The sequence below is a fragment of the Primulina eburnea genome, chromosome 15 (genome assembly GCF_022965805.1).
Source record: "Primulina eburnea isolate SZY01 chromosome 15, ASM2296580v1, whole genome shotgun sequence".
Classification (NCBI taxonomy): domain Eukaryota; kingdom Viridiplantae; phylum Streptophyta; class Magnoliopsida; order Lamiales; family Gesneriaceae; genus Primulina; species Primulina eburnea.
Window position 1 is genome coordinate 20,439,295 of NC_133115.1, and position 15,160 is coordinate 20,454,454.

Genomic DNA, 15,160 nt, shown 5'->3' on the forward strand with positions numbered 1-15,160 from the left:
AACGACGTGGCCTAAGAACGCCATTTTTTCTAACCAGAACTCGGATTTGCTGAACTTCGCGAATAGCTTATGCTTTTGCAAGGTCTGAAGTACTGTGGTTAGATGTCTACTGTGATCCTCTTGTTTCTTTGAGTAGATGAGAATATCATCTATGAATACTATCACGAACTGATCAAGATATGGCTGAAATACGCGATTCATGAGATCCATGAAAATCGCTGGCGCATTCGTCAAACCGAACGGCATCACAAGGAACTCGAAGTGGCCATAACGAGTCCTAAAAGCAGTCTTGAGAACATCGACGTCTTTCACTCTCAGCTGATGATAACCAGAACGCAGATCAATTTTGGAGAATACTGAAGCTCCCTGCAACTGGTCAAATAAATCTTCAATCCTCGGGAGTGGGTATTTGTTCTTCTTTGTAACTCTGTTCAACTCCTGGTAGTCAATGCAGAGCCTCATCAAACCATCCTTTTTCTTCACAAATAATACCGGTGCGCCCCATGGCGAAAAGCTCGGGCGGAAACTCCTTGTCAAGAAGTTCCTGAATCCGTTTCTTGAGTTTTGTCATCTCTGTCGGTGCTAATCGGTAAGGTGCTTTCGACATCGGTGTGGTACCTGGCATAAGCTCAATAGAAAATTCCACCTCTCGTACAGGTGGTAAACCAGAGACGTCATCAGGAAAAACGTCTAGAAAGTCCCTGACAATAGGAACATCGGATGCTGACTGGCTCGAATAAGAATTGTTCCATCCCAGGCGGTCGGACTAGAAAAGATCTCCGCGCTCAATATCATTCTGGTCCTGCTCTGCCGCTAGAGCTATGGAAACAACAACATCATAGGAAGTAGGGCCAGCCACCCTAACATCACGGCGTAAGATCGGCCGTAGACCATTCAGAAAATGCCTCAATTTGGCTCCAGCATCGTTAGCAATTAGGGGTACAAAATGACATCCCCTCTCGAACTTACGGATGAACTCCGTAACAGTCAAGTCTCCTTGCCTCAGGGTCATGAACTCCGTGGTCAACCTCGAACGCACCTCTTCAGTAAAATATTTAGAGTAGAATACCTCTGTGAAGCGCGCCCAGCTCAAAGTAGTCAAATCCAAAGCCACAGATGCTCCTTCCCACCATAGGCGAACGTCTCCTCCGAACAGCTAGGTCGCACATCGAACCCTATCTCCATCTTCAAGCCCCATAAACACAAAGATAACCTCGAGGGACTTAATCCAGCCCTTGGCAGCCATAGGATCGGACGTCCCTAAGAACTCCTTTGGTCGCATCTTCATGAACCGCTCATAGATAGCCTCTGGCCACGTCTGTCTGGCTCCACTTCATTGTTCCCCGCAAACTGTGCGAAAAACTTAGTCATCCCAGCTAGCATCTGGGCATTCATGTCTGGTGGAGGGGGTGGTGGTAAATCTCTCTCCTCGTTCTCCCCTTGTCTCTGATCCTCACCGTCCTCATGACGGCGCTCATCATCACCTCGGGCGTCCAACACGGCGTCTAGGAGGCATGCTGTTCCATAATTATAACCCATACGTAACCAACATGCATAATTCCACTATTTCTTTAAATTTAAATAAATAATTCATAATCGTAATCTTGACATAAAATCTTTCATGCAATCATGATGTAAAAATATTTCAAGCTTTAAAATAAATGAGTAATCGTAAAACTTACAGACCGAAGACGTGACTTCATGAGCTTCTCGAGAGCAGTAGTAGCAGAACCCTTTACAAGATCATAGGCTCTGATACCAACTGTAAAGGTCCGTATTTCGTATTCATAATTTTTCGGAATTATTAAAATTTTTCTAAATAAATGAATATCTTGCCCAATTTAAAAAATAAACATGTAAATAACATAACCTTAAAATAACAGCGGAAGTCAACATGGTATTTCAACAGTAATTTAAAAAAATATCCAATATGTTAAAATAAATTTTGAATGTTAAAAGGTGCATAAATTAAATCAGGAGGTCCTCGGGTTTACTACTGCTGTCCCAAGATCGCTCACTGGTCTCCGCCCGCGGCTCGACCTCATCAATACCTACAACAATCAAGTCTAGTGAGTCTAAAGACTCAACATGTATATATCGTGAATAACAAGTAAATATATCATAAAATCGCATGCAACGTAAAAGTAAAGTATCATAAAGCGTACGGTGAAAATCGTATCATGAATAATTATAACTACGTGCATATCTGAAAAACATACGTAAAAGCTTTGCTCAATCGAGCTCTGTCATAACATATCATAATTTTCTGGTAGAGATAATGTTTCTAAGCAAGTGGCCCATAACATAACGTAAGCGTCTGATCAGAGTAAACCACAGTATACTGGGCGGTAGAGATCAATCACAGCCCTTGGACTGGATGTCCGTACCCATACATAATCATAAACCGGTCGTATGTCACCGGGCGGAGAGGTCCTCGGTTGTGCCTACCGACTTCCAAACCCATAAATTTATGGTGGCCACAAGACATATAGCATATATCTAAAAAATAAACATTTCAAATTTTTATGCACGTAATATAATTATAACCTTATTTTATCGGATGAGTTGAGTCGTTCCCAGACTTGCTGCGACTTACTACTAATATATGACACATGCAATAAATCTTACTTGACAAAACTTTAACAATAGAACCAAAAACGAGACGATTCAGACCAACAACTTGATTTTTAATCATGGCTTCGTACCAACTCGAACCAAAATTTAACCGACGTTTAACCATGATTAAAAATACCCCAAACATACTGAAAAATATGCATAATGACTGTATAACACGAAAATGGGTGAATGGAATCCAAAAACATAAAACACTCTTTCGAGAGTCATTTTGGCACATTTCACCGTAAATTCTCGTACGACCTCTAAACTCGACCAAATCACAAAAAGCCTAAAACATGACTTTATTAACTCATTGAGGTACTGTCCAGTCCAAGTCCATGGGCTAAAAGCCAACCAAGAACTCAAACAAGCACTAAAACCAAACAGCAAGTTGCTGTCAAATTACAGCAGTAGCAACTTGTGTGTTTGTGAGGTGAACTCTGAAATTTAATGACCAATGGCTTGAACCACCGCCCAAGGACTGTTACCAAAATCCTAAGGTATGGTCTGGACCATGGCTAAGGGCTAAAAGCCAAACACAACCCAAGAAAATACCTAAGACACCGAAACATACCAACCGAGAACTCAATCCTGTGCAATGAGATGTATAGAATTGTTCTATTGTCTTGTGTCGTTCCAGTGGCCATTTGATTCACCATGGCTCGATCTAGACATAATGGAGTGTTGTATGAACCATGGCTATGGGCTAAAAGCCAACCACAGCCCATCCCAACACCTCAAAACCAAAGTTAATCACACAAACCAGAAACATAAAGTTTCGAGTGATGTTTGTATTGCTGTTTTAAAATCTGATGGAACCATGAACTATGCTTTGAAAGGATACTTTGGTCACGTCCTAGATAAGATAAGGAAGGGTTCTAACCATGGATAGAGTTCCTAGGACAGCCATGATTCGAACTCCCTCCTTAACCAACCAAGAGAGAAAGACGTGATTCAATTCTGCACTTATGAAGAACTTGCTGTCATTTCTTTTTTCTTGAGTGTATGGTCCAAAACAATTGAACCAAAAGCACTATAACACATTCTAAAATATGCCTAGAAGCAGCCTTGGGTGTCTGGAAACGAAACGACTCCTGAAACCAATAAAAATACAGCAACCATGAAGCACAATCAAAGGCTCAAGGTGTTGTACAAATTTTTCGAGAGTTATTTTGCTGTCAAAATGCGTTTGTCACTCGATTTATGATCATATAATGATTTAAAATAGCTAATATAACTTGATTGCAGAGCAAAGGAATGATATATACATGCCTGGAATTTGTTTTGACACAAAACAAATCAATACGACGAAGACGAGCGGTGGAATCGGAGTTGGATTTCCTTTCTTGTTCTTGTGCTATTCTTACACGATTATGGCAGCTGGTTTCTCTTGATATTTTCGAGAATATCGGTGCAGGATATGTAGGTGATGAAGATGAATGTTATAAGTGGTGTTAAATGGGTCATAACATACATTAAAATGGGAGTTACAAGTGAAGGAGGTGAATGGTTTTTGAATGTCTTCTCATTCCTTGTTGCCTTGGTTTCTTGTTTCTTATTCCTACTGAATGTGCTCGATACTTTTTTTAGATAATGGTTTGAGGAAAATGATGTGGGTTCTAGTAGTTAATTTACTACTATTTAGTTATGAAAATGGGAATGAATACACCATGAAGTGCAATTAGAGATAGTTTTACTTGAGAGTTACCAACCTTTAAAATATTTTAAATCTTGGAACCAAAATTATTATTACTAATTTGCATGGTATTTTATTGTTTAAATCTTGTATTCTAAATGCTTGAGGTTTAATACCTCTATTATATAATTTAGTGGATTCACACCTTAATTTAAAATGAACTCTTGTATGGCATTGCATGGTTAACAATTTAAGTATTTAAATGTTATATTTAATTTCTTGAAAATTTTATACCTAGATTAATTCACCCACATATGTTTACATATTTTAATTTAAGCTTTAATTAAATATTAACCTAAAGAATTTTATTTAATAACTTAGCTCTAATTAATTTAAATGAATCCTAAAACATTCTATTTCTATAAATTAAATTATTCTTTGACTAAAATTAAATTTAGGAATATTTTCTTATTATTAATCTTATCTCTAATCTTCAAACTCTGGTCCAACCTCGCGTATTTATCTTAAAAAAATAAAACTAAACATCTACTTTTAAAATAATTAAAACACTTCATATTTATATAAAATATTTATTTTTAATTTAAATAGTAGCAATTATGCATGGCTTATACGTAATCTGATTTTCGGGTTCTACATGCCATATTTGTGCGGGATTTGAATTATCTAACTTTCTTTTCTTTGTTGTTGAAATCTTGTTTACTGGGACATTTACTCATTATTTCCAGAACATTTCTGACGCATATAATTTCTTATGTCCGAACTTCTTGCAGTGAAATAAATATGTTCTGACTTATCGGGCTTTTTAGGCCCTTTACGTGTCTTTCAGAGTTTGCCTTTTATTGGGTTTTATTTTTATTTTGAGAGACAGAACATTTCTTTCCCTTACCTTGTGGGCCATTTTTTGTCCTGACGAGAGGCCATTAAAAAAACACCATTTTCCTGTTTTATGGTGAACTCATAAGTCATAAGCATATTGAATAGCTCTTCAAAGCTATCATCTATCTTATTCAAATTGAATTTCACCATAACTCCGTCAAACGAGGAAGTGAAAGATAACAAATTGATGTCATCAAGTAACTCGTTAGGAATCGCATATTCCAAGCCCACCACATTCTCAATAAGCCCAGTCATATGTAAACCATGCTCATGGGCCAGATCTCCATCTTGCATAAATGTAGTCATGAGCTCCTTGAAAGTGGTGTGAATCATTGTATGAGTTTAATGTACCATGCAACTCTTGCACGTGCATTCGAATGTCAGCAGCATTCAACATTTCCTCAATTTGTCCCTACAGTTTATTTGACATAGAAGCGAGCATGTTTTGTCAGTTCAGCAGGTCCGACATTAGTGTGTATGTCATTTTCTCCGAATTCAGAACAATTTTTCCAACCAGTATTGAAAATTAGGTTTGGTTAATTTGTTAATAACATAAATGGATTACGTGACGAAATCGAAAATACACTGATGTGGAAACAAAATAATGGTTACTGATTATTTTAAAATAATTTTAAGATATAAAATATGGATTTTTATTTTATAAATTTCCCTCCCACTATTTTGACATTTCCACCACCCTCTGATGGAAATGGGAAATCGTATTTTCTTAGTGGACACGTAGAGTCCAATTAAACAATTATAATCCCAAATAATATTAGCCAATTATAATTTTTAAAAGGTAGACTCCAATTGCATCCCTATGCAACCTCTCCGTGTTTCGCCTCACGTTTAATAGGACGCTGTTTATTTTCACGTGTCAAACCGACCTATCAATATTGAATTTTATTTGACGGTCGCCATGAGTTCTCTCAATAATATGAGCCGAAGTCATGAGACTTCCAATCAAATCACATCATATGTCTGGTGGAAGTCACAGCTTTCCAGCGTACAGGCCTCCCTAATAATGTGAGCCAGACACTGTCCGCGGGTAGCATTCAATATACAACCACGGTTGATGGAAGGCAAGAATAAATTAAAATATTTTATTTTTTTACTTTTGTGGTCTGATATAAATTTTGAATCTTATTCAAAATGAGAGATTTTAATTTTAAAATCATCTCATCATTTTAATTTAAAATCGCGTGCCACGAGTTTATATGTTTGCCGGATTCATGCAACTATATTATCTAATAATATACATACATGAATACTACTATATATATATATATAACATAATATGACATTCAACAATAAATAAGGATGATCGATCACCAACACTATTAGATCCATGTGAGCCAGACATGGACCTAAGCCCAAAACCTAGGTGAATGCAGGGATGCAAATGCAACTTATTACAAGAGCTTCAAATATTTACATGTCTTCATCTTGTGCATCGGGCCCACCATCTTCCGGGATAAATATCATGGGGTGCGAACGAGCCATAAATCAGGATCACTTTAATAATATCAAATATTAACAAAATGAATAACAGTAAAATATACTAAAATACACCTGACACATTGGTCAAGGCTTTCGATCATCCTTCATGCATTTAAGGGGCTGTAGCAGATGCAACAGATGGGGAGTGTATGCCTTGGTCCGGGCTTTGGCTGAGAGGGGAGGCTACGTGGGGAATGTCCAGGCATGGGGCTGGGCTTTGGGAGGCCTGAGTCGTAAGCCATGGTGGTCTACTCGCGGTCTGGTTGAGTGCAGGAGGTTATGCGCATGGCTATAGCTCGATCTAGCCATGCTACGCTCATGTTGGGTGTTTCTGTGGATACCCTAGTGTATGGCTCGATGGGTTGGTCCATGGGGAGTCCTAAGGGTTCGGTCATGGTCCTAGAGTAACTGGTTAGAGTATGGTCTTGATGGCATGGGGCTAGGGCCGAGGGTTAGCGCTTAAGTGTCAAGTAGGGTTCGAGTTCTTTCGTGCAGAAAATTCTAGCGGCTCGCAAGGTGTTTTCGAAGGCCTTGTATTGTTTGGAATTGGTTGTTCGAGGCTTAGTTAGACTTTATTAAGTCATGGTTTAGGTTCGGGAAAATTTGGTTGAGCTTCGTGTTAGAACCGGAACTCCCGTCCAAGTTTTAAAAAGAATTATAGAATTTAATGCGTGGGCTCGAATTGACGTCTAAGAAATGATTAAAAGTATGTTTTAAGGTGTTTTGAAAAGTTTGGATGGATTTGGGTCGAAAATTTGAGGTCCAGGGGTAAAATGGTCAAAATTAGGGTTCTCAGGCAAAATGGTCATTTTGCACCTGAGTTATGTTAGTAGTCCTGGCAGTACCCAGATAACTGAAAGGAATATTTAAAATGTAAATGTTAATTATGAATATGAATTTTTATGAAAATACTAGAAAATATTTTGCATGCTTGGTTTTAAGAAAATGTATGTATATGCATGATTTTTACAAGTAATGAATACGATGATATGCTTTTGATGAGGTGAGTTGGTTGTGACTAAAATGAACATGAACATAGAAGGCCAAGGCTCAGTGGATGGGTAAAATTGTCACTGATGTTCCTCGCGTCGGGTACCGGGTTATACTTAGATGGATCCCTCGACCTAGAGCTAATACGAAAGTCACAACTAATGATATGAATTCAATAAAGAAAATGAACACATATATTTTGTTATGTTATGACATGATTTGATATGACTTAATATGGTTATGCTAATGCTTACGTTTTTAAGGATCATGAAACTTATTTTATTTACAGTACTTTTCACTGTTGCATGATATGTATATGTACATGTTATTACGGTTCATATGTGTTGAGTCTTTAGACTCAATATGTGTGATTTATACAGGTGAGCAGTTTGAGGTTGAGGAGACTGGAGGCACTAAAAATTGAGTAGGCGGAGTTGGTGATGCACTTATTAACCCGAGGACCTTGCATTCTTCCGCACAATTTGATCTACGAGTCATGGGTTGAAACAGTTTCATTTAAAATTTTTATGAATTTTAATGCGTTGTTGATTCGTCAGATTGTTGGTATCATGTAGGAGTTCTCTTTAAAAACTGTAGACTAGGGATTGATTACATTTTTAAGTTTTGATCATATGCAGTTATTTTTACTCAGTAGTTGGATGACTATATACAATGCATGGTTTGACGTATATGTATGTGAATTTTCGGCCTTTTAAAAAAAATTTAGTAGTATTTCGGTAGTAGACGTCTCAGTAGGTATCAGAGCAAGAGTTCTTGTAGAGGGTTGTGCTACCGCCATCTTCAGAAGCTCAGTTGTCAAGCCTCAAGTCTGTAAGTTTACATGTTTTGAATGTTTTAATACTATCACCTGCACGTTTACACACTACAACAAAATATGCATTCAACCACACTCAAAAGACAACGGTTTTTTTAAAAAACCGTTGTCTTTTGCTTTTTAACAACGATTTTAGTGAAAACAGTTGTTAAAAAGCAGCAAACGACAACGGTTTTGTAAAACCGTTGTCGTTGACCCTCAAAAACGCTAAAAGACAACGGTTTTTTAAAAACCGCTGTCTTTTAGCGTGTTTTTGGGGTCAAAGACAACGGTTTATAAAACTGTTGTCTATAAGCGTGTTTTTGAGGACAAAAGACAACGGTTTTCCTGAACTGTTGTGGATTAGCGTGTTTTTTCGGAGAAACGACAACGGTTTTCGTGAACCGTTGTGGATTAGCGTTTTTTTTTTGGGAAACGACAACGGTTTTCGTGAACCGTTGTGGATTAGCGTTTTTTTTGGAAACGACCACGGTTTTCCTGAACCGTTTTGGATTAGCGTTTTTTTTTGGGAAACGATAACGGTTTTCGTGAAACGTTGTCTATTAGCGTGTTTTTTTGGAGAAACGACAACGGTTTTCGTGATAGGTTGTGGATTAGCGTTTTTTTTAGGGAAAAGAAAATGGTTTTCGTGAATTGTTGTGGATTAGCGTTTTTTTCCGGAGAAATTACAACGGTTTTAGAGAGCCGTTGTTAAAAATAGCGACAGTTTAAACAAAAAACCATCGCTATTAGCGACGGGTTTACCAAAACCGTCACAAAGTTTAATGTAGCGACGAATTATAAACCGTCACTAAGTTTAAATCGGCGACGGTTTTAGAAAATCCGTCGCCGATTTAAAATAGCGACAGCTTTTTGAAAACCGTCGCCGACGGTTTAAACATAGCGACGGTTTTATAATTCGTCGCTAAATTAAAATTTGGTCATTGTTCTACGACAACGGATTTTATCAGTTGTCGTTTAGCATCTTTGTTGTAGTGGTTTTTCATAAAACCAATGAATACTTGGTTAAAAATTTTCTCAAGTATTAAAAAATCATTTTCAGAACATTGAATCGATGGTAAGATTTTATGTCTGTTCTTTATGGAATTCGGAATTCCATGGATATGGAGGTTACAACCAAAATTTACTTGCTTATGGAGGGTTAGTTCACAAAATTTTGGGACAAATTATTTAGAGAAGACCCTGATACAGGAAAGTTCTATGGCTCCGAAATTCTTCAACATATGGAAGAAAAAAAATTTTTATATCAGAAATATTTTAATAAACAACAAGAAAAGGAGCAGGATTCGATGAGTCCTTTCAAGCTTCTTACTCCGAAATATTCTGATATTTATTCTAAAGAAAAGATGATTGAAGTCTACATTGAAAAACTGAAGAAAGATCTTTATAAGAACATTGCATGTTCTGACTCCAAATTAGATAAATCTATGGATCCGAATCAAGTGAAAACCAATTTATCCATCTAATGCAGATGCAAAATGCTCAAGACCCAAAGGAAGATATTCCTTCCCATATTAGTGATATTTTTGAAAATTATATAAATTCATTAAAAGAAAATATTAAAGATGATTAGGATATTTATCTTTAATAAAGTTGGTGGAATATCACTATAGACTTTTTGACTTTTGTAATCATGTTACTATTTTCTTTTAAATCATTGTATTGTTTATATTTTTAGTTGGAATCCTGGGTTTGATGTCCGGCTCTTCCATCTATTTATAGGCTGTATTGTGTTTTTAGAAGAATACGGTCAAGTTTGCTCCCCTTTATTTCCTCTCTGTAAACAACCCTTCTTACGAATTAAATAAAAGCTTCAAGTTTTGAATACAACTTTGTAAGTTTTTTTTTTTATTTTGTTTTTATTTATTGTTTTATTTTTATATTTCAAGAGAATAGCCTGAATGACGGGCTAAACTACTCGTGTTAAATCATAACCTTACTATGACATGATCTATATTTATTTGTAGCTTGGAGAACAATTGAGATTATAATAAATTTATTTGAATTTGGGAATTTAATGTAATATAAGGGTTCTTGGTTAAAACATAAGGTAAAAAGATGAAACGGAAAATAGTAAACACAAGGTACGAGTAACCATGAATGTTGCTGGATAAGGAATCGTCATTTTGGAATCCAACTCTGTAAGTACGAAAATCGGTTTTTAATGGGCTTTTTATGTGTGGATTATATGCCAGGGATGAAATGGCAGGGGAAGGTTTTGATGCCTAAATGTTGATGAGTTTGAGGAGATCGAGGCCGATGATGACAAAAGATTGCAGTATATACGTATTTTTTGTTTGGAAAATGTTGATATTGTGGGACTCTACTGCCACATTGCCACGTTGACGACGAACATGTATCAAGGTCAATTGCAATACTAAATTCAAATTTGTAAAATTTTTGTTTATCGTTGATATATTTTGGAAGATGGATTTTGAACATAACATAGTCACGGATTAACGTGGTAAATATTTTGTTTTCGATTGTTATTTTTGGTTTAATTATTTTTATATATATTATAAATTAAAAGAAATTTAATACAAAAATTTTACCTAATGAAAAAAATTATTAAAGACAACAGTTTTGGATTCTCACTACAAGAAAAATGGTAAACGACATTTGTATAAGCGTGTTGTTAGACATTCGACAACTATTTAGCGACAATTTTTTCTTTAACCGTCGCTAAATGTAGCGACTGTTTTACTTAAACCGTCGCGGATTTACAATTTGTCGACGATTTAGTCTACACCGTCGCTAAATTTAGCGACAGTTAAAAAAATGTGTCGCATGTTTAAAAATAGCGACGGATTTGCCAAACCCGTTGCTAAAGTTGGCGACCGTTAAATAAAAACCGTCGCAAATTTTAGCGACCGTTTAGATTTAACTGTCGCCGATTTATAATTTCACGATGGTTTAACTAAAACCGTTGCCATTTTCAAAAAAAATTCCTTCCCCCCTAAACTTCCGCCCATTTCCTTTCACCACTCTCTATAAATACATGCAAATTTGCTTCAATTTCTTCCACTTCACTTCACAACAATTAAAATTTTTCTCACTTACACGATTTTACAACTTCACAACACTTAAATTTTTGTCTCTTCACGATTTACAACTTCACAACACTTAAAATTTTTATCTCTTACACGATTTTTTTACCAATTCAAAACGATTAAATTTTTTATCTCTTACACGATTTTATGACTTCACGACTTTTAAATTTGTTATCTCTTACACGATTGTATCAATTGAAAACACAGATTTATTAAATTCTTAATTTTTTTTTATTTTACCTAAAATATTAGCGACAGAATATATAAACTGTCGCTAGATAGAGACGGTTTTGCACATGAATACCGTCGCTAAATGTAGCGACGGTAAAAAGTAAACCGTTGCTAAATTTAGCGACGGGATTTTGAACCGTCGCTAATCAGCGACGGTTATTATATACAGACCGTCGCAAATATCTTTTGCGACCGTTGTCAAAACCGTCGCAAATTGTAGTTTCGACGGCACTTTTTATTTTGCGACGATTTTAAAAACCGTCGCAAATTGTAACTACGACAACAGTCAAAAACCGTTGTCTTTGAGCGGACCATTTAACAACACTGACTTTAACAACAGTTTTAAAATAGCTACGAAAACGGTTAAAAACAACGGTTTAAAACCTTTGCAAAACCGTTGTCGTTGCTAGAAATTACAACGGTTTAACACTGTTGCTACATTTAGATATGCCTTCCAGACGAGCTCCTAGCACAGACAGACATGATGATAATCTTGGAGGTGACATAGGCTTTCCACCACCACCGCCATAAGATCCCGCTACCCGAGTTCTGGAGGGTATTGCACGATTTATGGAGCAGGCTCAAAAGGCTCCTAGACCTCAGGTGGATATATATTAGCAGTTCACGAGGCTTAACCCAAAGGAGTTTAGTGGCACCACTGACCCATTTGTGGCTGAGGGGTGGATCCGTTTGCTCGAGTTGCATTTCCCGTACTTGGACATGAGAGATGTGGACTGAGTCAGATGTGCCACATATATACTAAGGGATGACACATCTTCATGGTGAGAGGGAGCAGCTCATGGGGTGAATTTGGCTACTCTCACTTGGAACCACTCAAGGATATTTTGTATTTTCCTGCAGACGTCAGAGGGTGCCTGACCAAATAGTTCATTAGTCTCTGACAGGGGGACTTGACTATTGCGGAGTTTATCAGAAGAGTTGACCGGGGCAATCACTTTGTGCCCCTTATTGCGAGGGACGCGACAGAGAAGCTGAGGCACTTCATAGATGGCCTCAGACCTACCATTTGCCGGGATGTCATGCTGATGAGGTCGGCTACTTATGATGTTGCCACTACTTCTTCTTTTCAGGCAGAGCAGGATTTGGGGGATATCGATGTGGAGATGCAGAGGAAGAGCCACCAATCCCAGCAGAGTTCACAGTTCCAAAAGAAGGAGTTCACAGGGCCTTCCAAGAATCAGGGGCAGTACAATCCCTAAGGACAGTTCAAGAAGCCGAGGCAGCAGAAACCATCGCAGGCTCCAGGTGCTACCAAGCCGGAAGAGAGGTAGCCCTGCAAGGAATGCAACTGGTTCCATTAAAGTAGAGCATGTGGGGGACATTTTAAATGTTTTATTTGCAAGGAAGGGGGCTACAAACCTGCAGACTGCCCAAGGAACAAGGGCCCTACTTGAAACATCTACTACTTAAAAAACTTCTTAAAAGTTCAATTTCGAAATTCTTAAAATTATGCATGCATACAACATTGCTGAAAAATTCACCTTTTAAAAATGATCGAATTTAAATAACAAATGAAATACTACAGTTTAAAACTATCCAACTCGGCCATAAAAAATGTACGTAAAAATAAACATGTAAACACCCTGGTAATCATCAACGTGTCAAAACAAGCATATAAAAATATTCATGTCCACTCTAAACTCTTAAAAACGTGATGTGCAGAAAATATGGTCCTCAAGTCATGTGCACACATCCAGCCCCGCCTACTCAGAATTCAGCACCTCCAAGCTCCTTGTCAACAGGCTCACCTGCATCATATAAATCTAGTGAGTCTAAAAACTTAACAAATCTGTACCGATAATAGAAAATACATATACATAACAAGCAACAGTGAAAAGTGATGTAATAACGTACGTTTCATGATCTAAAAAGCTTAAACGTAAACATATCTGAAAACCATAACGTGTCAAAACATCTCATCATATCATCATATGCTTATACATTTACTTTAATTGAATTTATTTCATTATTTGTGACTTTCGTATCTGTAGTAATTGTATTAGCTCTATCATATCAGCTCTATTCGATGGATCTATCTACAAATAACTGTGGTACTGGCGGCTGTCGGACATCAGCGATAGTATTACCCATCCACTGAGTCTAGGCCTCATCATCATCGTTTACATATATCGTCAGTCACAACCAATTCTCATCCTTCAAAAACATCATCATTTTCATCACTTAATAAAATCATGCATATACGTAATTTTTCCTTAAAATTAAGCATGCAACACCTTTTTCATAATTCATAAAAATCATGTTTGATACAAAAACATTTAAATAAAACATGCCAAAATGTGCTCAAGGAGCTGCCAGGACTAAAATCTCGACTCAGGTGCAAAATGACCATTTTGCCCCTTGAAACCCAAAATGACCATTTTACCCCTGGACCTCTAAATTTCGACCCGAAGCTTATCAAACTCCTCAAAACATCCTAAAACATATTAATAAGTGTTTCTTAGACGTAAAATTGAGCCAGTTCAAAACTTACGCGATTAGTTTTAAAACTTGGACCGGGGTCCCGATTTTAACCCGAATCGATTCGAAACTTAACCAAATTTTTCTCAACTTGAAGCATGAGTTAAATATACATGGCCAGCCCCTAATCTACTCGTTCCAAACCACCTATGACCCACAAAAACAAGGCCAAAGGCTGCTGAAATTTTTCTGCTCAATTTAGTCATACCCTAGCCGCAACCGTAGACCCAAACCATCGACTCTACACCTAACCAGTTAGGACCAGCCACAGACCAACCCATCCTTGACCACCCTAAGACCCTCCTGGACCAAACCACCTCAAGGACTCAGCCCCATGCACATCACAACACATGCACACTCGAGATGCCACCAAACTTGAACAAAATCCTTCGCACTTGCTCGATCGGATTCATGGTCACGTCCAGCTGTGTCCTAGCCATCTCAGACCATGACTCAGCCCCACCAGAGTCTGGTCCAAGGCTAGTAATGACACTTGCATCGCCGGCTCTCTCGAATCCCCCGATATAGCCAACAACAACCCACAAGACCAATTGAAACCCCTCGACTTAAGCTGTCACTCGAGCCCCACTCGAATCCAGCCCTTAGATAGCATAAACCTCGACGTTAACAGATCCTCAAAAACCCCCCTCGGCAGTCCCCGTGCGCGTAGATCACAACATACGTGAGTTATAAACATTTGAATGCATTATTTTGATGTAAAACTTGCAAAAATGAAGATACTAGATAAACCAATGTTTTCATCATGCAATAACATATATAACAACATACTATGGGCGGTAATGAAGAGGAAAATTAGATACATGCATGCCTTAGCGTTTAAAAAATCAAAAGCTTGAAGATACCCGTTGGGGATGTGAAATGAAGAGGCGAGGGAGAAGCTTTTCT

At 37.5% G+C, this 15,160-nt stretch overlaps 1 protein-coding gene across 1 annotated transcript; it reads right to left on the bottom strand.

Annotated features, from left to right (window-relative positions):
* Positions 1 to 5,155: 5,155 nt before the first annotated feature.
* LOC140815532 (uncharacterized) lies at positions 5,156 to 5,482 on the bottom strand. The gene has a single exon (XM_073174616.1). It carries the CDS (start codon positions 5,480 to 5,482, stop codon positions 5,156 to 5,158), a length of 327 nt encoding a protein of 108 aa, XP_073030717.1.
* Between the last annotated feature and the right edge of the window lie 9,678 nt (positions 5,483 to 15,160).

Bases quoted from the DNA above. Each gene is read 5' to 3' on its own strand.
- LOC140815532 (XM_073174616.1), bottom strand. From the start codon at position 5,482: ATGATTCACACCACTTTCAAGGAGCTCATGACTACATTTATGCAAGAT.